Source organism: Montipora capricornis, unplaced genomic scaffold, assembly GCF_036669925.1.
Source record: "Montipora capricornis isolate CH-2021 unplaced genomic scaffold, ASM3666992v2 scaffold_496, whole genome shotgun sequence".
In the NCBI taxonomy this organism is placed as follows: Eukaryota; Metazoa; Cnidaria; class Anthozoa; order Scleractinia; family Acroporidae; genus Montipora; species Montipora capricornis.
In genome coordinates this window covers 327,501-349,842 of record NW_027180234.1, presented here as the reverse complement: position 1 = coordinate 349,842, position 22,342 = coordinate 327,501, and the positions used below count along the sequence as shown (strand labels likewise).

At 39.8% G+C, this 22,342-nt stretch overlaps 2 protein-coding genes and 1 pseudogene across 2 annotated transcripts; 1 reads left to right on the top strand and 2 right to left on the bottom strand.

The window, feature by feature from the left end:
• Positions 1 to 480: 480 nt before the first annotated feature.
• On the bottom strand, positions 481 to 4,446 carry LOC138036695 (uncharacterized). The gene has a single exon (XM_068882808.1). It carries the CDS (start codon positions 4,444 to 4,446, stop codon positions 481 to 483), a length of 3,966 nt encoding a protein of 1,321 aa, XP_068738909.1.
• An 816-nt stretch (positions 4,447 to 5,262) lies between these two features.
• Positions 5,263 to 10,466, bottom strand: LOC138036666 (lambda-crystallin-like). Its single transcript, XM_068882786.1, has 4 exons — positions 10,304 to 10,466; positions 9,425 to 9,619; positions 7,757 to 7,862; positions 5,263 to 6,974 (listed from the first exon to the last, which is right to left on the bottom strand). Exons 2-4 carry the CDS (start codon positions 9,530 to 9,532, stop codon positions 6,757 to 6,759), a joined length of 432 nt encoding a protein of 143 aa, XP_068738887.1. The 5' UTR covers positions 9,533 to 9,619; positions 10,304 to 10,466; the 3' UTR covers positions 5,263 to 6,756.
• A 7,690-nt stretch (positions 10,467 to 18,156) lies between these two features.
• Positions 18,157 to 22,342, top strand: part of LOC138036694 (cytochrome b5 reductase 4-like) — a 17,418-nt pseudogene continuing 13,232 nt past the window's right edge.

Below are 22,342 nucleotides of genomic sequence, written 5' to 3'. Positions count from 1 at the left end.
ACTGAAAGAAAAATATTACACAAGTAGATTAATGTTTTAGAATGCCGAAGATAGGCTAAAAAGGAATGGAACTGATTTCGTGAATATATACTTACAATTTGTATCTTCTAATCTACACGATCTTATGGTTTGATTTCTTCTGTTGACTGTCTTTAACGTTCTTGATCGGAGGTAAGTAAAAAAGCGATTTGCGCGTTTGCAGTACAGTGTCGATTTATATATTTCTGAATTTCTAATTAGTTGTCACCTTTCAACTCACGCAAACTTGCTGTGATAAATAAATTGCAAGAATAGTTGCATACATTAAACCAGTAAGCGAAAGAACTTAACGCGCGAAGTGCGAATCACTCCGCCCCAGTGCGGAAATTAGAAGTTACCTCTAATTGAGCAACGACTTAAACATAATCGGTATTCAATGACTCGAGATGTCACAAATAACGTAATGTCTATTACATAATGCTGGTCTATGTATTCCCTTGATTAAGAAAGGTTCGCATTTAATTCGTCTTTTGTTGCTAAAAGACACAGCTTGTGAATCGGCCTGTCGTATTCACCGTCCTGAGTCTTGATTCTTGTCTTCCTAACCAAACCATCGTTTCCTGGGTATGTTGCAATGACTCGCGCCATCTTCCATTGGGATCTTTTGTGATTTGGGTCTATCTCTAGAACTAAGTCGTCGACTTGAAGGTTTTCTCTGGTGCGAAACCACTTATTTCGTGGAAGTAGATTTGGCGCAAAGTATCTCATCCAGCATCTCCAAAATTCGTTCACGCGATTTTCTGTACTTCTTAAAAGATGTCTTGGGTTGATCCTTTCTTCTGGTTCTGGTTGAGGAATTGTAAGATGATGTCCTATGAGAATATCGTTTGGAGTAATTGGCGGGCTTTCCCATATGCGGTCAGAACTTGGGTATAAAGGACGTCCATTGATGACGTAGGTTGTCTCCGCGAGAAATGTTCTCCATTGCTCTTCGGTAAAGGCTTGATTCTTGCATGTAGCGTTCAGACTTTGTCTGACTGACTTGATGAGGGTTTCCACGACGCCATTTTGATGACTGGCATGAGGGGGATTCCATTTCCATTTAAAATCGCACGAGAAATCTTCAGATAGACCACCTTCAATCTTGGGGACGTTCCAACTCTGCATTATTTCCTTTAAGTACCCTTGTGCGCCTACAAAATTTGTCCCGCAGTCGGACCAGCAAATGCACGGGTGACCACGCAAACTCGCGAAACGACGGAATGCCATCAAGAAAGCGTCAGACGTTTTGTCGGTCACAAGTTCTAAGTGGACAGCTCTTGTTGTCATGCAGGTGAAAATGATTACTTGGACCTCCTTGAGCGTTTTACGATTAAGCTTGATGTGCAATGGTCCAAACATGTCCATGGCGGTGTTGAAGAACGGCGGGGTGCCTACTGCAACTCGCAAGGATGGGATTTGTCCCATGAGTTGTTCCAATGGCTTCTTTCGGAGCTTCCTACAAGTAATGCACTTTGTTGTGAGCGCTTTGGACATACCACGATCTCCAATGATCCAGTACTTTCTCCTTGCCTCGTTAATTAGGCTTTTGTACCCACAGTGTCCGCGTCTTTCATGGAGGTCACGTAATAGCAAGATGACAAGAGGGTGATCGCGTGGAAGGATAACTGGGTTTCTTAATTCTTGTGGCAGCGATCTGACATCTTCGAGTCGTCCATGAGCTCGAAGTAATCCGTTTTCGTCCAGCTTCGGAGTTAATTTCTTGTCAATGACAGAGGGATCTAGGTGTGCCTGACTCCACTTGAATAGCTGTTTCTCCGAGCCTTGCAATTCTTGAACAGTGATTGAACCTGTCTTAACATTCTTTTTTCTCGCATTCTGGATAAATCGGCGAACGTAAGCGAGTGTTCTCCGTATCTTTGAAAATGTAGAACAGGTATTCAACAGTTGATGAAAAACGGGGTTAGTATCTTCTTCAGACTTATCCAGATCAACTTTGGTTTGAAATTCCGCTATGGCTGCTTCGTGTTGCATTGGCGTTTTAGTCTTCTCGATTTTCACTTCCATCAAGACACCAGCTTTTGCTGTAGGTTCGATGGGGGCTCTAGCTTCAAATTTAGGGTATTGTCCTTCGGCTTGTAAGGGTAAGTACCATTCAGGCTTGCTATGATCAATCTGGTCAGGAGAGACTTGAATCACGTAGTCCTGCTCTAGAGGTTTTTGGACTTCCTCATTGACAACATCGAGACACCCCTTTTTCTGGAATGACCTCTCCGTGGAAAACAGCCTTTTCAGTGCGATGCCATAGTTACTTTGTTTGGGAGGGCCCGCTTCCGTCCAGGGCATCTTAACTTGTATTCTTCCGTCAACCAGGGTAGTTGAGGCTGCGAGGGACTTAACGAACTTGCTTTCGCGTATCTCGTTTTCGCTACACGTACAAAGGTTGGTCGGTTTGACGCCAAGGAGGTCTTGGTGAAGAAGTTCTTTGATGTCGTCTACGACATTTGCTGTTCTGATTTCAACCGACTGAATTTCTGAAGTAGTAGAGTTGTTCTTTTCAAACTGTCCCATAACGTACCAACCAAAACAGTTTCGTTTCGCAACAGGTTCCCCTGGCTCTCCGGACACTGTGTGGATATCAATGAAGGCTTCTACAAAGTCTGTACCGACAAGGAGATCTATGGCGCCACCCGAAAGGTGTAGTTTATCACAAACGTGCTTGAGATGAGGGTAGTGTCGCACTAATTCTTTGGAAAGCGTTTTTGCTTTACTGCAGGGCCTTGTAACAGTGTACACTTGAAGGGTCTTCTTAATATCCTCGTCAGCAGGTGAGGCAACAGTGATGTCGATTATCTGTGATGCTTCACTTTTCTTCTTCCCACCAGCCAAATTCATGGTCAGATGTGTTGCTGATCCACTCAACCCAAGTCGTCTGGCTGCATTCTTTGAGAGAAGACTGGTATTGGATCCAGAGTCTAACATCGCAAGGACTTCAACAAATTCTCCGTTTCCGTTCATGACTCCAACTTTTTGAACAGGGCACAAACCAGTTATGAGCTTTAACTTCTCTTTGTGGTGAACAGCATTTTCTTGGATGCTACCATTTGATGTACTCGAGGGGGCCTGGCACTGACTTTGGAAAGAAGATGCTCTTGGATTTGGACTTGAGCTTGTTTCACCAATCTTGTCATTATGAAGAGAACGGTGATGATTTTTTCTGCATTTGTCGCATGTTGAACCGTCTGGTTTCCTGCAGTTGCTTGTATGATGCTTTCTAAGACATTTACGACATCGCCAATGTTGCTTTACAATCTCCCATCTCTGACTGATAGCTAACTCCTGGAACACAGGACAGGCAGCGAGGTGATGTTTTGTTTTACAGTTAAGTGGACAGGTGTCATCATCGGGTTCTTCGCCACTTGCGGCATTGTTCTCAGTTTTACTTGGGGTCCTGTATCGGCGACTCTCGTTTCTGTCTTCAGACACGGTGTTATTCTTGCCCCTTGAGCGGACACTTGCTTCTACGTGCAACCAGGTGATGAGGTTACTGACAGTTTCCTCTTTACCTTCTCTTTTCATTTCTCTTCCAAAATGAGAATTATCGTTCGGATCGAGCTTGGACAAAAGTTGAGACATAAGAAATGGCGCTTCCGAAGACTCCAACACCGGACATCCATTATCTTCCATATCATTCGCGTAGGATGATACTGTCGTGGCGAAGTGCGTGAACGACCTGGAGTCTCGTTTTACGGGCTTAAGGCTATTTATTTCGAGGAGCAGTTCGTCCATTAGTTTACGTTTGTCTGCAAATTCTGTGTCCAATATACTCCACGCGCTATCAATGGTTTTGCAAGTTTTTACCTGGTCAGACCACCACGATCCTCTCGGCAATGCATTTCGGAACCGTTGCAGTTGTTCATCTTTATCTTGATCGTATTTCGTCATCCAATGATTGAATTCTTTTCTCCAGGTAGCATAGGATCTGCGACTGCCGTCCCATGTTGGTACCGGTAATCGTTGCAGACCACTAGTGTTTGGTTTTGACCTTAAGGTGTCCGCCATTTTCGTCACTGCTGATGTCATGGATGACATTGAAGCTGTCAAGGTCTTCAACGTTTCAGAGTCTTTTGAAGACGTTTTCGTGGAATCTTGTTCCTTTTGATAGGCAGCAAATTTTAAGGCAATCTGAAGGAAATCAGCTTTTACTTTGTCTCCTAGTTTCTTTGTTGTCAACAATGGTTCCTCCTCCGCGGTAATACCTTCATCAACCAATCTGTCTAAAATGGTTTCTTGTTGCTTCTTGATGAACCTGTATCTTGTCTCCACTTGATTGAATGCTGCCTCTAAGGTTTTTAACTCTGGCCTCACAGAAAAGATTATTTCAAATTCTTCTATTAATTCGTAGAAGATCGTTACCGCGTTTTCCATTTTCCCTGCGAGGGTCCTTGCGTCTACTTTAGGCGGCATCTTTGTAGGCTCGATGCAAAGTTCGGCGATTCGGTATCTTCGGCGTGGATGATTTACAGCATTGATTTGACGGGATCCTATGGACAAATTTCGACTGAATCGCACCTACGTTCGAGGCACTATTTTATGGCAGGATCACGCCAAGACCCTGTAGATTTTTAGACTTTTATCCGTACTAGTTGTAAGTCGTTGAACTAGTCGACTGAAAGAAAAATATTACACAAGTAGATTAATGTTTTAGAATGCCGAAGATAGGCTAAAAAGGAATGGAACTGATTTCGTGAATATATACTTACAATTTGTATCTTCTAATCTACACGATCTTATGGTTTGATTTCTTCTGTTGACTGTCTTTAACGTTCTTGATCGGAGGTAAGTAAAAAAGCGATTTGCGCGTTTGCAGTACAGTGTCGATTTATATATTTCTGAATTTCTAATTAGTTGTCACCTTTCAACTCACGCAAACTTGCTGTGATAAATAAATTGCAAGAATAGTTGCATACATTAAACCAGTAAGCGAAAGAACTTAACGCGCGAAGTGCGAATCATCCGTGAATTTTCAAAAGATGAAGCTCAAACTCGGCGAAGGTATATGGGTACATCCCTAATCGATCAGATGCTAGTGTTTTTAAGGTGAGAATTTCACTGGTTTGGCGTCCGTTCTAGCTTGAACAAGACGAGGTCACCGGTCGGGCGGCTTGGTGTTGCCTCCCTTGTCGATTTTCTTCTCTCTCTGACCGGCGGTCGAGAAAAGATCTCGAAACATGACGCCTAAAACAACTTGGAACGACCAAAAAAACATAACAGAGGACTCAGTTGACACTTTGTGTGATCTTTTATTGACTTATTTGCTTTCAAACTTTATTGCCGAGCAAATCGCCACCGCCGTAATATTCGTCTGTATTTATCCTTCTACAAATCGATAACAACAACAACACCAACAGAGTGATCGACCTGTGGACTTACCTTCTGTAAACAAGTTGTTGTTTTGCTTCCGTTCCCTCCGCCTCTGAATTTCTCTTTCACGTTGCCTTTGCCTGTTTATTCTAGGCCTCTCTCGTTCCGCTTGGCGACAGTCTTCGCTACAATTTTGCCTCCTATGTCTGCCTCTTTCCCGCTCCGCTTCACGACGCTCTTCGCTACAACTTTGCCTCCACGCTCTATCCCTAACTCGCTCCCACTGGCGATCCTCTTCGCTAGCTCTTTGCCTGTTCATTCTTGCTCTCTCTTGGAGTCCTGTCAGCTACATTCAACTTCCCTAAGCGGACATCAATGTAAGGCGAACACCTCTTCTGAAGGACTGGCTGGTCCCGATCGAATCGGCAATTAAACTCTCTTTAAGATGGACTAGTTATCTCTAAATTAGACAGCAGACACATTTTTAGCAACCTTCTCTTGAAAAACACCATCTAACACGGCCAGTGGAATTTGTATTTTGCATGCTCAATCAATTGATTATGCCTCATCGGAAGTTTTGACGATGGGTTTGGTTTTTGCTACGCCGTGGTGACTGGCTTAAAATCGGACAAACAACCAAAACCAACTATTACTGACTTTTCCGCCCTTTGTACCGATTTGTCCATTGTGATTGGCCGGAGTTTTCAGATTTTGGGTTTAACTGGAACCACACTAGTTATGCCATTGACAATTAATGAATGACGTTAAAAAGCAAAGAGTCTGTATCTTCAGAAGAAAAAATTGAATACCGCTATTGCCTGGGCGTCGCCATGTTGGATCTGACTGCACGTTACAGTTGTCTCTATTGTTTGGGCCTTGAGCTTCTTTTACATGAAACAACAGCCAAAGTCAGAAGGAGCTCATTAAATCCAACATGGAAGTGCCCATGAAATATATGCTGTATGTAAAAGAAAATTCGCGATAATCAGCCTTTTCCTAAACAGCTGAATTGGTCCATTCTTTCTTTTTTTTTTTTTTGACATAAATTTGAAGCAAACCATTACAGCAATATAAACTAAATTCGATTTTAAGACGACGTTTAAGGTCTTATAAACGTAAACATATTCCGTCAAGGACGGAATCAAGCAGTGATCGACGTAGCCTCATTTAGAAAAAAAATCGGAATGACAATTAAATCTCATTTGCGTGACGTAAAAACAGGTCATTGTTTGTCAATCAAGAGACTCCTGCATTGCGGTGAATTATCGTTTGGCCGAGTTGAAATGATTACCTAAATTGACGTGGCAACTAAGGCAGACACCGATTCACTACTACAAGAATGTTGTTTACACATTGAATTATATAAATTTTAACATCGATTAACAGGCGTAACTATTACTGCACCGAAAAACATTAATTTTCTTCTTTTTCTTGACGTCTGTGAATGGCTAATGCTGCAAGACGTCGATCTCTTAACTCCCTTCTCTTGTCCAGTTGATCTAAGGGCATTGTTTTCCCAAGTTCTTTCTCAAGTTTGTCTAATGTATGGCCGCCCAGCGAACGTGGTCCGCCCTGCTCCTTACAAACATTTTCAATGTTGGCTCCATATCTCTCACAGTAATCTCTGATTCCTGCGGTAGGAAAAACGTATTCAACTTCCTCACAAAACGTTTTGAAGTAAGATCATCCGAATAACGGTAGTCCTGAGAAAGACTGTTGTTGGTATCAATGTCACCAGCAACAGTTCTTCTCAGGGCTACTCTCACGCGGACGATCAAGTTTTGATGTGACTCCTTTGTTCAAACTATTTTGTACTCAACCTCCTTCTCAAATTAGAGAGATCTAGCTGAGTTAATTGAAGCCTATTCGCAGACTATATGCATGACCTCCACGGGTGAGTTGCGGGATTGCGGAAGAGTAATTCAGTTTTTAAAGGAACGAGGCATGATACAATTATGTGCTCTTTTGCCTTTTTATGAGGTGCAAATGAGACGCAGAGTGGTTTTCAGCAATTCCGCACCTTAGTGACTTCCACATTACCAAATAACGACTGCTTGACTTCTGCCTTGATTACCAGCGACGCTGGAAACTCCGTGTCCCAAATAAAGAGGAAAGTGTGGGAGTTCGTTGTAAGAGGGGGTTTACAGCTTATTGCCCTTGTCCTAGAAGAGTAGGAAGTTCTAACCATTTGCGATACAATACAATCACAAACGCAACATTTTCCTCCCAGCTGTCCAACTATCGGTTGAACCGCCCTCCAGCGAGGTAGCCGGTCTGACTGGCTAATGAGAAATCGGGGATACACGCACTGACTTCATTTTGCCTGTCGATTTTACCTAAAATTGACATATGTAAAATGACCACATAGACTTTACGATAAATTAGTGAATTGCATGCAATACTGATGACGAACCATTTGCATTCAGCTGCATGGTTTCAAAGGGACCCAGCAGAGAGTAACGCAGTCCAAGACCTTCAGTCATAGTGATTTCAACGTCTTCTGCAGAACAAACACCATCCTATGAAAAATATTGAGACAACTTTACTTGGCTGAGGTTTCGAATACGAGAAGCCATCTTAGACAATACAAATCATTGGGCAGCTTACGCCCATCAATATATCAGCCAATAATTAACGGAGTGGGCAGGTCACATGATATAGGATGAGGGGATTGCTTTACTACTATGGGGAGAACAAAGCTTGCATCTTTAATACTAAAAGAAAAAGGAGTTGCGGTTTTCGTTCCCTGTTGGGACATTTGTTATTTGGCGTGATTCATAACATACACACCTCCAGCATGGACCGTTAAGCCATTACTGCATTAACACCGAAATGAACAAAGCATTTCATAGTCAATAAAAGAAACCAAATTTGAACAGGAGATCATCAAAGGAAGCCTCTATCTCCCATACTTGGCCTAGGAGTCAACCCTTTCACCAGTAGATTTCTTTTTAGAAGGCCTCCCTTGGGAGAATCACAATGCTCAATGATGTAAAAGCCAATCTCCCTTGGGAGATTCAGTACGCCTAGTGTTGTAAAAGCCAATCTCCCTTGGGAGATTCAGTACGCCGAGTGTTGTAAAAGTCAATCTCCCTTGGGAGATTCAGCACGACCACTGTTATAAAAGCCAATCACAACATAGCTATCTCAGCGTCAAGGGAAAGTCTATACGTTTCGCGGGAAAAAAAAAACAACTGTTTCCAAAATTAAACTTTAATTATCGGGAAATGGTTGACTCAAGAAATTAGTGGAGATAGAGGCTCCCCTTGATTAGTCCCTGATTTTAAAGACCAGCTGTCCACTTTACAATCCCAGCCGAGAAGTTCAACAAGGGAAAACCCTCATGAGCTTGTACTCGTGGTCAGAAAGGAACTTCAAGACCTCAGGGCCCACAATACATTGGGGTTCAGATGAAGGGAAATTTTGTCAGAGCCAAATGAACCTCAACTGCGTGCTCCTTCCAATCCAACAAGACTAGCCGCACCATAAAGGGTGGTTTACACGTACGACTCAAGCATAAGCAAAAGCAACATACGCAGACGCAATAGCGTTTTGATAATTGCTACCTTTTATTAGAACAAAAGATACTTATTAACAACAAGTTAATGCGCCTGCGCATGCTGCTTATGCTTAATATGCTTGCGTTGCACGTGTAAACCAGCCTTAAAAGGAATGTTTCTGCCCCTTTACTTTTGATTCGAATTCACCGGAGAGTTACTAATGATCCTTGATAGCGAGAAAATTAATAACGCACGGAAATAGCGACAAAAGTTACAATCGACCTTTTAAAACAAGACACAAAAACAACTGTAACACATTCATTTTCAATAAGTGAGATAAGGCATTTGCATGCCAGCGATCAGTATGAAATTTATGAATATCATTATTTATCCCGGTACATCATACTATCTGCCCCCTTTAATTATTAAAGATTGACGATCTCCTTAGGGATACCTAGAAACCTCACAGTCATAGTATGATTGGCAGTAAACAACATTGGTGTCTTTACATATTCTTAAAATCTTGGATGGAAAGTAAGTACAATTTCATTCCCTGTCTGCAAAGTGGACCTGTTTTTTACCTCAACTAGTCTCCAGGCCTCCATGATTACAGCATATTGCAAACGATTCAAAAGGAATCCATTGACTTCCTTCTTCATAACTACAGGTGACTGTCCAATTTCTTTCATTATTGCAACTATCTCATGTATGGTTTTACTGTCTGTCCATGGTGCAGGTACAACCTCCAACAGTGGTACATAATATGGAGGGTTAATCTAAAGAATTGAAAAAGAAATCTTCAAGTTAACTCCTCATGAGACTTCTTCACAAGCCACTACAAAGGATTTTTTGTATATATGAAAAAAACCAAAACAGCAATTGACGAGTGAATGACTTGTAACTGCATCATCATCATTTCCGTCACCATTACCACCTCTTTACTTAACCAACGAATATGTTTAAATTGTGTTTGTACAGTGTAAGTTGCTACTTGTCCCCCTTTTTTATCTTTTAACGTAACTGTTGTGGCATTTGAGAAGAAATGAAGTTGTGGAAAAATCATCACGGAGTGCATCCAAATGTTTAGTTTGACTGACAGTTAAGTTGTTATTATGCTTAATGAAACCTAACAGTAAAATAACTGTAACTTTGATTTTGTCGAGAAATTGAAGACCCGTAGAAATGACTTTGCATGTTACTCTAAAAATTTGGTTGAGAAAAGTCTTGTAATTGGATGCCTCCCACCATGATCATCCTCTCCATCATCATTATCATCATCATCATCATCATCATCATCACCACCACAAACACTACATGTAGTAGCATGGCCACCATCATCATCACCACAATCTCACGTCACTATTACATGTGGTAATCAACATCATTAAACTCACTACTTAACTATGGACAAGTCAAGTTAGAATCATAAGTTCTCTAGTGCAACTAGGAATTTTACTCACTGGATGGGCTACAATACATTGGTCACGATGCTTCAAAGATTCAGTGAATTTTGAGGGCACAATACAGGACGTACAGCTTGCCAATATGGTCTCACAAGATGTAATGCAGTTGTCGAGGCTGTCAAAGACCTTCTTCTTTAATTCGAGATTTTCTGGGGTGCATTCCTGAAAGAGAAGAAAAAAACCTTTACTTATCTATTGATTACTGATAGGCAACCCTTCTACCTTTATTGATGAATTTGCAAGGTCAAAAATTTCAGATACCATACAGTACAAAGAGGCAGTTAAAGGCCATGACAAGTTGTTAGCAATCTTCAGATTTGGCCTTGCAATGAGTAACAGGATGCTCAATTGAACCCATAACCCGTAACACCTGTCACGGGTGTCTCTAGTATGTGTTGTGTATCAGTTGGAAGTGTTATGACTGAAAATAGCACAGCAAATGGCTATTCAAAATTCTCTTGAGAAAGCTGAGTAAAAGTACAAGTTTTTCAAATCAACCTCTTGTGCCACAGCAAATCTCTTGCTGTCCAAAGCCTTCTTATGGCCTGGCTAACAAGGAGATGGAGTTCAATTGCCACACCTCGTTTGACATTGAAAAATGCAAATGATTCCGCTTAATTTTGTATTCAGAGAAAATTTTGAATTTATTTATGATACAACGTGACATATTTTTCAATTACAAACTGGCACACAGTATTAAAAAAATGTGTACGTATTAACAATAATGATAATAATCCCTGAAAAGGATTGTGTTTCCTTTTAATGGGACAGTTTTACAGTGAGTGATTAACCCATTGACTCCCAGGGGTTCCCCATTGACGAGTAAAATCGTATGGCGTTAGACAGAGTAAAATACTTAGTCTGGCCGGTTTCGGTCGGTTTGGACGTCAAAGGGTTAAAGAAACACAATACACAAGATTTTAATACACAAGAAATACACAAGATTGTGTATTAAAATACACTAAATCAATTTACTGACAATCAGTGACCTACTAATTTTGGAAACAGATTTCAGCCCAGCATTGTCACTGGCAGAAACCTACCAACTACAGGATCGATCTTTACTCTGTAAGATTAGAGTGTACACTATTATTATTGCAAAATGAATTATTGCAGCCTGAATGCCAATTAATGCTTTCCATAAAATGAAAACAAAAGACTTCTAACTCTAAGAATTGTATTGACAAACAGGTGTCTGCCTGATCTCCGCTTAGAGCTTGCCGCTATTGTTGATGCTGGTATTCATTTTGTTAAGTCAACATACAGCCTTGAAGGTGACGGCCCTTGATATTTTCATACTATGAACATCTTTCAGCTTTTGCTCAAGCATATAGAGGTAGGCCACTGACCCTACGGAGTGAATAATGCTTGATCCAAACGAAACAAAATGGCCGGCGTAAACTCGTCAGCATTTATGAATCGGAAATATTGAGAATACAAGATGATGCTGTGCTACAGAAGACAAAGAAGGCCACAAAATTTGGCCTAAAAGTTTTCAAAGGTATTAAGAGAAGAGTTCATACTTTTGCCAACCAGTGTTTGACTTCGTTTTTCCAGATAATTATTGCTGAAATTAAACAATCTTCACGCCAATAATTTGTTTTACTCGGAGTAATTCTCTCTTGTAGGGCTGGTCGCCCACCAAAGCGAATTTCTTATTGAAATCGAGGAATTTAAACAAATGTTTCGGAAAGTTCCACATATGGTTGCAAGGAAACAAGACAGGTCATTTTACAACAAACTAACGCTGACCTCAATTAGAGCCACCATTTCATGTGGATCCTTTACCAACTGCACTTTCAATATTTTCATTTCAAATAAGCCTCAAAAACTTTGATCGAACGGTGAAAATGGTTAAACAAGCAGACTTTCGATTTAGCTGCTGATTTAAACGGTGCTAAATGACCATTTTGCTGTTTGTGAGGAGGATTTTAACAAAGGTTATTTAGATTTGCCATGTTTGAAGCTTCTGTAAACACTTTCGCGCATGCTTTGTGCCCCTTGCACATTTTCTATGCATGAATTGAGATGCCAATTAAATCAACTTTGGACGGTTTTTTTGCGCAATTGTTGTTGAGATCACTTCGTGAGTATAATTAATTATTTACAAAAACAATTAGTCTTTTCAATCTCGGTGAAAAGTGACAGAATATTTACCTCGCCGCTTTGCGGCTCGGTAAATATTCTACCACTGTTCACCTCGATTTCAAAGACTAATTGTTAATAATACAGTTCTTAAAACGCATTATACATAATTCTCAATGCTTTTACATAAGAAGATTTAAAGTAATTTATACAGAAATAAAATTAAAATTTACTGCATTTTTAAAAAGGTGTCTTGAGCATGGTTTTAACCCTTTAGACCCTGAGATCAAAATCTGAATTCTCATTTGTTGCGCTATTCATTTCCTACAGAAGTATTGGGGAGAGGTTGATGAAATATCAAGCAAATTTAACTTGAGTGATTTTGTCTGTAAGTCTCATGACCACTCTGTTTTACTAAGCATTGATATTACAAGGAGAAATTTGATGCTGATCACTCTTAGGGGTAAAGGGTTAAAGGAATCTAGTCACCCTGGCAGACAGACAGACATATGGCACAAAGAGCTATTCAAATTTAACTTTTGGTGACGTTCAGAGGAAAACATCTCCAAACTTGAAAAAACTGGCCACGTTTTTTAAGTTTCAGTCCATTTCCATCCCCTCCATCCTTGGCTGCAAACAAAAAGACATAAGCTTTAGTGCACTTCAATGGCCATTGGCAACAGAACTACCTCATTATTTTTTGGTCTTCATTGATGCAAAGACGTCTTTTAGTGTTTTGAGCTTTGACTAAAATAGCGTGACACTACCTACTAAAAAAAAAAAAAGGAACTTAAATTTTTCAATGAGTGCTGTCTTTTAAAATAATTTATGGGCTTCTGTCCTTTAACCCATTGACTCCTGGAAGTGAGACTTATTATGATACATGTAATAGATTTTACTTGTTAATTTGATGGATGAGGGGAAGCAGGGTTCTCAGATGAAGCCGGCAAGGGCAGAAATCCCTTGGTTCTGAGCATGAAGGTAGCCGCCTCTTCAGGCTATGAAATTTTCGTTATTGAAATAAATAATTATTCCAAACATAATTATACAGCTGTAATAATTATTATTGTAAACGACTACATGTGCGTCGAAAAGGATGACATTTAGAGAAAAACAAGGATTGCTTCGCTACTCACTTTTCAAGAAAAGTCTAGATGTTACACATTTCAAAGTTTGCTAGTTTCGTAGGCATCGTAATTTATACCAATAAATTATAAGCTCAGGACGGCTTAGCCCGCGAACCCCGATGTACATGTACTTCTGGCAGTAATTTTTCTCATTCTTTTTCGGGGGAGAGAAGCGACTGCCGGAAATAGGTACATTTACTTTTGCAGTCTAATGAGGGCTGGGCTTTGAAAATGCAATGCGCATAATAGATACATGTACATGTAAGTCGCGCAATGTTGAAATACCATTATCAGCAAACACACGTTGTACACAAATTCATTTCAAAGCCACTGAAATTATGCAGGGGATAATTTCAATAAAATTTGAAGTAGGCAGCTGATTTAAGTCGAGAAGCTGACTGTGTCAACCAGGGCCTGTTATGCCCCTTCGTCTAGGGGGGTCTGGGGACATGCTCCCCCAGAAAATTTTGAAATCTGGAAGGTCAGAAATGCGATTTCCAGCGTTCTGGGTACCAAACTGAGTACAAAGATGAAGGAAGATTTCTCATCAACAGTGACACTGAGTGTGCAATTAAGCACATTCTGTTGATAATTTTCAGTGGAGAACAATCATTTGGAAAACCATTTCAAAAGGAAAATTAACTATTTAAACGTTGTATGACGTTTCGACAACTTCATGTCATCATTACTACCAATTTCAAGCTCCCGTGAATGGCAAACTTTTTTGCGCATTTTTTCAAGTGCGAATTGAAACATTTCGGTTTGTCTAGACAAACCACAATAGTTTTGTTCGGTCAGCATGAGAAATCAGTTCTGTTGAACAATCAGAATATGTCATTTTAATCTTAACGAATGAAAAGGCTTAACCAATGAAACTAAAAGAAAAATTTACTGTTTTAGTGGGAAATTAGTCTTGATGGTACGATTACTCAATAACAACCTAAACGTAATTGAAATTTACAGCTGTACGTAAAAAAATGCAACGGTTGGTGTAGGCAGAAATGCAGAAAAAAGTAAGCCATTCACTGTAGCTCGAAGATGACAGTATCAAATCTGATAATTATTCTGAAATTAGGGTTAAAAAAAGTACATTTAAGTCCATCAAAAATGAACTTTAGTTTTGATACGTTTTAAGGAATCCTTCAATTAATTCAATTTAGGGGAAAAAGTAGCCAACTTTACTGCGCGAAGTAGTCAACGCTTTTCGTCTGCCGTCGGTGCTTATTGAAAGCCCTGATTATGTATTATTTGTTGAACCAAAAGGTCATGACCTTGAAGCGTAACACTATGGTTCAGAGCTGGGGTCTTTTTTAGTTTAAAAATTTCCTTATTTGGATGTAACGTACAGTGTCCGTGCATTTTCCCGCACATGCACCTTTGTTCTCATTTTTGTCCATTTTTACTGGGTTGGAAAATGGGCGGAATTTGTTCATTTTCTTTTTTTTCTTTTTCTTTTTTTTTTTTTTTTCTCGTGTCAGGAAAAGTCTCTCCTATAACTCCCTTGCTAAGTGGTGTCTTCCTCGGGTATTTTGGTATGATTTCCGGGGGTAGTAGAAAGGCGTAGATTTCTCTGACTTGACACAGTAAAATATTTCATTAACCTGCAATGGCGTCGAACATTGAAACACAAATAGGGTTTTGGAGGATCTTTAAACAAAATGTACCCTTACGGAGCTAAAGAATGGAACGTAAATTGGATAATCAAGACAGGTGGTGAAAAAAGAAAAAACTAGAACCTCAAAAGCGACGAGTAATGGACTTTGACAACAATCTGTCGCCTGTCGAGCCGTAATCAAAGTGAGCTGTAGTTCTAATGTTGTACAAGTCTGGTGTTTTGTACAACACTGAAATTCTCTAGTAACTTACATTTATGGGTTTAACAAAGACAGAGATGGAATTGAACAACTTGGATCATTGATCTCTGTTGTCTGGCTTATTTATATTTGTTTGTACTCAATTCTACACAGTCTTCCGGTAACAATTGGAAATTTCACTAATTCTTGTTAGTCAAAAATTATTTGAAAGAAAGCTTGTTACCCATTTTTCTCTTGATAATTCAAGTAAAGGGTTTTTCAGTAAAGGGTTTGATTCTGAATGCTGGTGGGAAATTTATTTAGTTGCATTTTTGACACGGAGTGAAATTTGACACGATTGAGTTTCTTGTCTTTGCGCTCGTAACGAAATAAGAAGGGGTTTTTGCCTCTATAAAGAAATATGTTGTTTGTTTTAAAAATATATTTCGCTGGAAAAGGTGGCCTTTCTGAATTCATCATGTTGTGTAATATGCGAGCTTAACTGGATAGTTTTGAAGGCAATAGTAAAGCATTTTCGTGTAAAAATGAGGTAAGCGTCTCTGTGTTGTGTTAACTTAATTATTGTTATTGTTATTGTTATTCTCGTCTGCTGTAAACTTGATTTCTACTCTCATAATTACCTCCATAACCTACCGTTCTTTTTGCGTATAATAAGCTTTTAGAATGATGTTCTTGTCTTCTGTGGTGATACTTGACGATTCGGGAACATTTTGTGAAAAAATAATTATAATGGGTCACACGCGCAACTTGATCACCCGAACTTGACCTTTTGACATCCCATTGAATGCAATGTATTTGAAAGAAGAAAAATTTCGCGGGAAATGGGAGGCGGTGAAAATGAGTTGACAAATTTGCATATGTGCATTGAAGTGTGATATGCGAGGAGACAGGAATTTTATTTCTCTGACAAATGATTTTGTCATTGTAGTGTAAAATGAAATTTATTTGGGAAGCCATCAATATTTCTTTAACTTCTGCTTAATCCAATTTATTGCTACGACTTGCTAGTGCAAAGATTGTTTACATGAAACTCACACTTTTTGCAAATTTTGAGTGTCATGAAATTACAATGTCATCATTTGCGTGACAATAAACGTCATATTTGTTAACCATTTCTTCTGCTTTTGTGCTTGTCAGCATTATGATTTGCGATAATTTGCAAGTCAGTTTTTGTATCTCATGGATGTTCAGATTTTCAATTACATGGCTGCTCAAATGCACGATTGTGTAAATAGTTCACCCTGAAGTCAAAATAGATACATGTACGTTGTCAGGAACCCGACAAAGAAGGCTTCTTGACCCAACAGATGAAATGTTAATATTCAATTAAATATTACAACAAAATTAATAAACCAAAGACGTTGTTTTCCTCTGAAAACGACGAACGATTAACATGCTTTCCTGTAATTCATTCAGTTGACACAAGGTGATCACATGCACCTTTATGGTTTCCTAGGACGCGATCAATTTCTTCCTTTTGGCAAAACATCATAAAAGTCAGAGACTGCAGAAATCTTTGTCTTTTTAGGATCGATTGTCATTAATCTTTCGATGAGAATATTCGATTCAGAGCTACCGGTATTTATAAAAACTATGTTATTTTTTACCTTTATCTGCGAAGAAACAAGTGAATTTTACTCAAGAGTGTGTTTTGTTACCCTGGGTACCAGAATTTTTTCTCGCACGTGGCGGACGGAAATTCTTCGCTTTGCTTCACTTCGCTTCGCGGGTCATAATAGAGACATGACTGAAACCAGAAACTGCGCAAGAAAAACCTCTGGCACCCAGGGTAGTGTTTTGTTATCTTTAAACTGAATTTATTACCAAAGCTTAAAAAACTAAAAGACCTCAAAACGTGTGAACGTGTGAGCCAAAGGGCCTCTGCTGGTTCGACATGTGGGTGACCCTTAAATGGTCTTAACGACCCCCCACTTGAAAAAATTTACTGGAACCCTGCAATTTAATACCACCCAATTCACTGCCTTTTGTTTTTGTGTAACATGTACCACAGGCAACCCAGTGTACGCTTTTTGGAGCGTCTAGTTGGGTATAAGGTTGGTACCTTAATAATCCCCAGCTACATGTATCTTCCAAGGAAAGAGTTGCCTTCACTTCCTGCTTCGTTTCTCTTATTTGCCTGTGGAGGGTTCAGCAGGCTCATGGGAGACCGAATCCCCTGGTTGCACTTCTCTGTGGTAGAGATACACTGTAGGAAGGCAGCGTTCCGGCTGTTGCCATCGTAGTTTGTTGTCTGACAGAAGGCTGACGGACTGCTGCGCCAAACGTGTGGTCCCAATCACTCATGCTCTGCATAAGCGAGACGAGAAATACATGGCACGTTTGGGTACAGGATACCATGACTTAGAATTTGTAAAATAGTACGCCGCCCAATGGTTTGTGCTTTTAACGCTCTCTATGGCTGCATTTCCAAAGTTTGTGGATCTTATTATGGTCAAAGTTCACGACAGAGATCACTCCATAGGGGTCACAAAGGGCGCGTGTTAGTGTGGTGGAAGTTTCCGTCGTTGCCGACAACGAAATTTGAGTTTCTTTTAAAATTTTTGCCATCAGAAATCCCGGATCTCAGGGCTTCAAAGTGACAATTTCCCGGATCCCGCTTCGTATTAACACTAAACCCCTTGTCCCGTCCATAAATGCAATCCCGAATCCTGCTCCCATATTTCTTTATAATGTGAATCCCAGGCTTCAAAAAGGCCAAATCCCGGGTCTCCAAAAACCTACTGGGGACCCGTGAAGAAGTGTTTAGAATTATATGTGTGTATGGTCAGCAAAGTGGCAGAACGTGTGCATAGAAAGCATTATTATGAAGATTTGGGGAGTGAGTGGGATCTTCACAGAGTTGTCTGAGGAGTTTGAGGTGAAAGTTGGTGTGCACCAGGGATCCATGTTATGGGCGTTGGTTTTTTCGATCATGGTTGACGTCGTTACGGAGAGTGTGAAAAATGATTTGATGAGTGAGATGTTGTACGGTGATGACTTGGTGTTGACAAGCGAAACGATGGAAGGACTGAGGGAGAAGTTCTGGAAATGGAAGGAGGCATTCGTGAGCAAGGGACTGAAGGTGAACCTTGGGAAGACAAAAGTGGTAGTAAGTGGGGCAGAAGGTGAAATGTCTGTGAGTAAGATAGATCCATGTGGTATTTGTGGGAAGCGAGTAATGGCAAATTCAGTGTTGTGTGTGAAATGCGGGAAATGGATCCATGGCAGATGCGTGAAAGTAAAAGTGTGCCAACAGTACATGTTGTCTATGCTCCACCTACTCCTCAGGTTTTGCCGACTACTGAAATTCTTATTGAAAACCCTGCTATGGGCCCTGTAACCAGCCCTTTGGGCTGAGTTATCAGCCGCTTGTTATTGCAATTTTGCCATCTGTTGGAAAATCTACTGAGAACCCTGATGGAGGTCGGGGGGAGGGGGGGGGGAGGGGGGAGGGGAGGGGGTTTAGAAGTCTATGGTTTAACAACCGCTACATCCTCTAAAATCTTTATGTCCTCATTAATCATTGAAGTACACGTAAATGGAGTAAGGAAATTGACATTGTTGTGCTAAGAGTATAAGCAATTTTAAAGCCTTGAACTGGGAAGTGTTTTTTGAAGGTTTAAAAAAGTTTGAAAATTTGGATGATTTTATGTGTACTTTTATATATATACCGGTATCTTATTATTTAAGGAATTAATTTTATAGACATTTTGAACCCTTTTATGAAATCAAATTAAACACAGGATAAAGCCTGCAACAGCAGGCATTTTTAGCCAGACATGCTTATTGTGTTTTTTGATGTTCCTTGTGTCTTGCTCAGCAGCCATATTTTTGTAACGTACCGGTAGTTGTTATAGCCATTAAACCATTGCAGTGCAGCTACAGCCGTCTTGCCCAGTCATTACTGGCGCCAACCTTTATTAATTTTGATATCATTTTTAAAGGATCAGGAAGGTACCTAAATTCTTCATCAGTATCTCTTAAATCACACAACAGTCTATTTGTCCCTGGTGCACAAGGTAGGTACAAATCTGTTGTAGTATGTTGGGCTAAAAATCACCTTGCACTTTTTAGGCATACATGTATGCTCTTTCCTGAACGGATAGATAACTTCTGCTAGGTTCCATTGACCTTATTAACTTAAATACGTAGATGGTGATAGTGCAGATGACAATGAACGATTGTTGGATGAGGTTGAGCATGATATCATGAATTATCAAAACCGAGGTCTGTGTTATCTGCCGAAGCCGAAGGCTGAGGCAGATAACACAGACACGAGGTTTTGATAATTCATGATATCATGCGAAAACCGAATTCAATAATTGTTTTATTATACATTTTTTAAACAATAGGCGAAAGAAGACATTCATCTGTTAAAAAATGCAATGAGGAGAACACTCCAAGGGGCTTAGTAACCAGGCAGACGTTGAACTTGACATGATAAATCTGCAGCAGATATTGCATTTATCATGTCAAGTTCACAAGCTATTGTGAATTGATTGAATGCTCTCGACCAATCAGATTTTTCATAGTGAGTCTGATGTAGAATAATAATAATTACAACGTTATCATAATCACAGTTTTTAAACTATTGTGAGTCCTTATATTTTTGAAAGGCTTGGACAATTTTCTTCAAAACCCCAAAATATAAACGTCGTTATTAGTATTCTGTATGCTTCAATTTGATTTAAAAACCTTCCAATAAATTATTATCCTTAACCTACATTTGGATTTTAATAGAAGTATGTTCTTGAGCTTTCATAACTTTTAATGGTTTTTTATGCTGTGCATACAGTGTAAAGTATTTCCTTATTTATTTTGCTAGATAATGGGTTTGCTGTGCCAGTTGCCCCACCAAGCTCACCAGACCCACGGTTAGCATTGCTCTCATTTACACATTTTACTAAACTAGTAGTTCTTGGATTGTTGTGATCATTGCCTTCTTGGCATTTTTTCAGTTTTTTGGTGATTTATAATAATATTATTAATTTTCCAATTCTTATTGATAAGTAATTTGAAATAAATCAAACTGGTAATATCAACAAAAGCACCTCTGAATGGTTTTGCCCCAAAAACACTGTCAGAGGTCAGACAATACTTCTTGGCAAAGATCAGTAATTTTGCAGCCCAATGATAGTTAAACTCGCCCTTTACATGCACAGAAACCTGGGGGAGGCTGGTAGTGGGAACAAAAAGAAAGCGGGCACATTGATTTGACTTGAGCTAACTGGATTTGTAGCATCTCAAAAACTGCACCAGTGCTGCATGTGAATCATTAAATGGAAATGTACGGGTTTTGTCTCAAAACCAAGGCAGGGCCTTCTTGTTCATTGGCTGTTAGCTTGGTAGCAGCTTATAGTTGTTAAAAATAAGACAAGCACAGTGTGTGTATGCTGACGAGATTCTGGTACTTCGAATTCAGACGTTTTTCAGGGCATAAGTTACAATCATTGTTTTTCACATGTTGATGCCTTTTCATTGACGTTTAAGTACATAAACACCGTCAATCGTGAACTCCTTTTTATAATCCTCGGTAAATTGGGCTGCCCTCAGAAGTTTATAAGAATCATAAAGAAACTGTTTTCTGACGTTCATGCCAGGGTGATTGCTGATGGAGAACTAACCCGGGCCTTCGAATACAACTGTGTCGTCAAACAGGGATACAAACTAGCACCGACTCTTTTCGGTATCAATGCTACGGTTCTACACTGGCTCGCTTTCAAGAAAGTCAAACACACTTGTAACATCCAGATAAGATTCCGTTATGATGGCGAGCTTTTTGATCTTCGCAGACTTAAGGCGAAAACAAAAGTCCTCACTGAATTTATCAGGGAAGTACAATATGCTGATGATATTGCCGTATTCAGTGACACACCAGAAGGCCTACAATCGTTACTAACTTCCTATAACCAACTTGCTAAACGAATGGGGATGCGCATCAACACAACGAAGACGGAGACTATGCATGTGTATTGTTGATGCTGCTGATTTCTTTGTAGATGGCAAGAAATTGGCTAATGTCACTCGCTTCAGGTACCTCAAGGCAGCTACGTGACTAGTGATTGCTCAATGAACTCACATCTCATATGCAGTGTCATATGCCGGCTATGGAAAAAGAGTTTTCGACTCTCATGACCTCACTGTTCCAATTAAAGTTGCTGTATACAACCAATACTTAGTGCCGCTTGTAATGTATGGTAGTGAAACATGGACTGTGTACCAACATCAAGTCAGAGAGCTCCGTACTTTACAGCAGCGCCATCTGCGTATCATTCTTAACATTAAATGGGACGATTTCGTTAGAAACGAAGAAGTCCTCAGGCGCGCTAATGTAGAAGATATTGAGATAAGGTTACTTAGAAGTCGTCTTCGCTGGTTGGGCCATCTTTGTCCAGGACGTTACAAGTCGATAATTTCGATAGTCGATAAAAGTCGATCGTTGTCGATCAAATTCGATACTAATCAATCGACAAATATCGGATGTCGATAAAAGTCGATCACACAATTTTTTGTGATTATCAACTTTGATCGACTTTGATCGATTTCAATCGACAAGTATCGGAAATACAAAAAAAAAAGGTTTATGGCGGGAGACGAGGCTACAGTTGCCAAGAACAGTTTAATGAAGCAGGATTGGCTATGAAAAGACTTTATTTTACCGATTTACATTTATTTATTGATTTACAGTTTTTTAATCAACTTTATTGCCAAACGGATTTACTTTAAAGCTGTTTACATTTTCGTGGGCGATTGAAAAATGTGTCAGCATTTTTGTCGATAAAATCGATATTCAGTTGAAAATCTTGTGATTATCGACTTTTATCGACAAATTAAACTTGCCGATTGACAATTATCGACAAATATCGAGTATTATCGACTTATCGACTACGTTTTCGATGATTGACTTTGATCGACTTGTAACGTCCTGCTTTGTCGCATGGGTGATGAAAGACCTGCCAAACAACTGCCTTACTCTGAACTGGTAAATGGATCATACCCAGTCGGCCGTC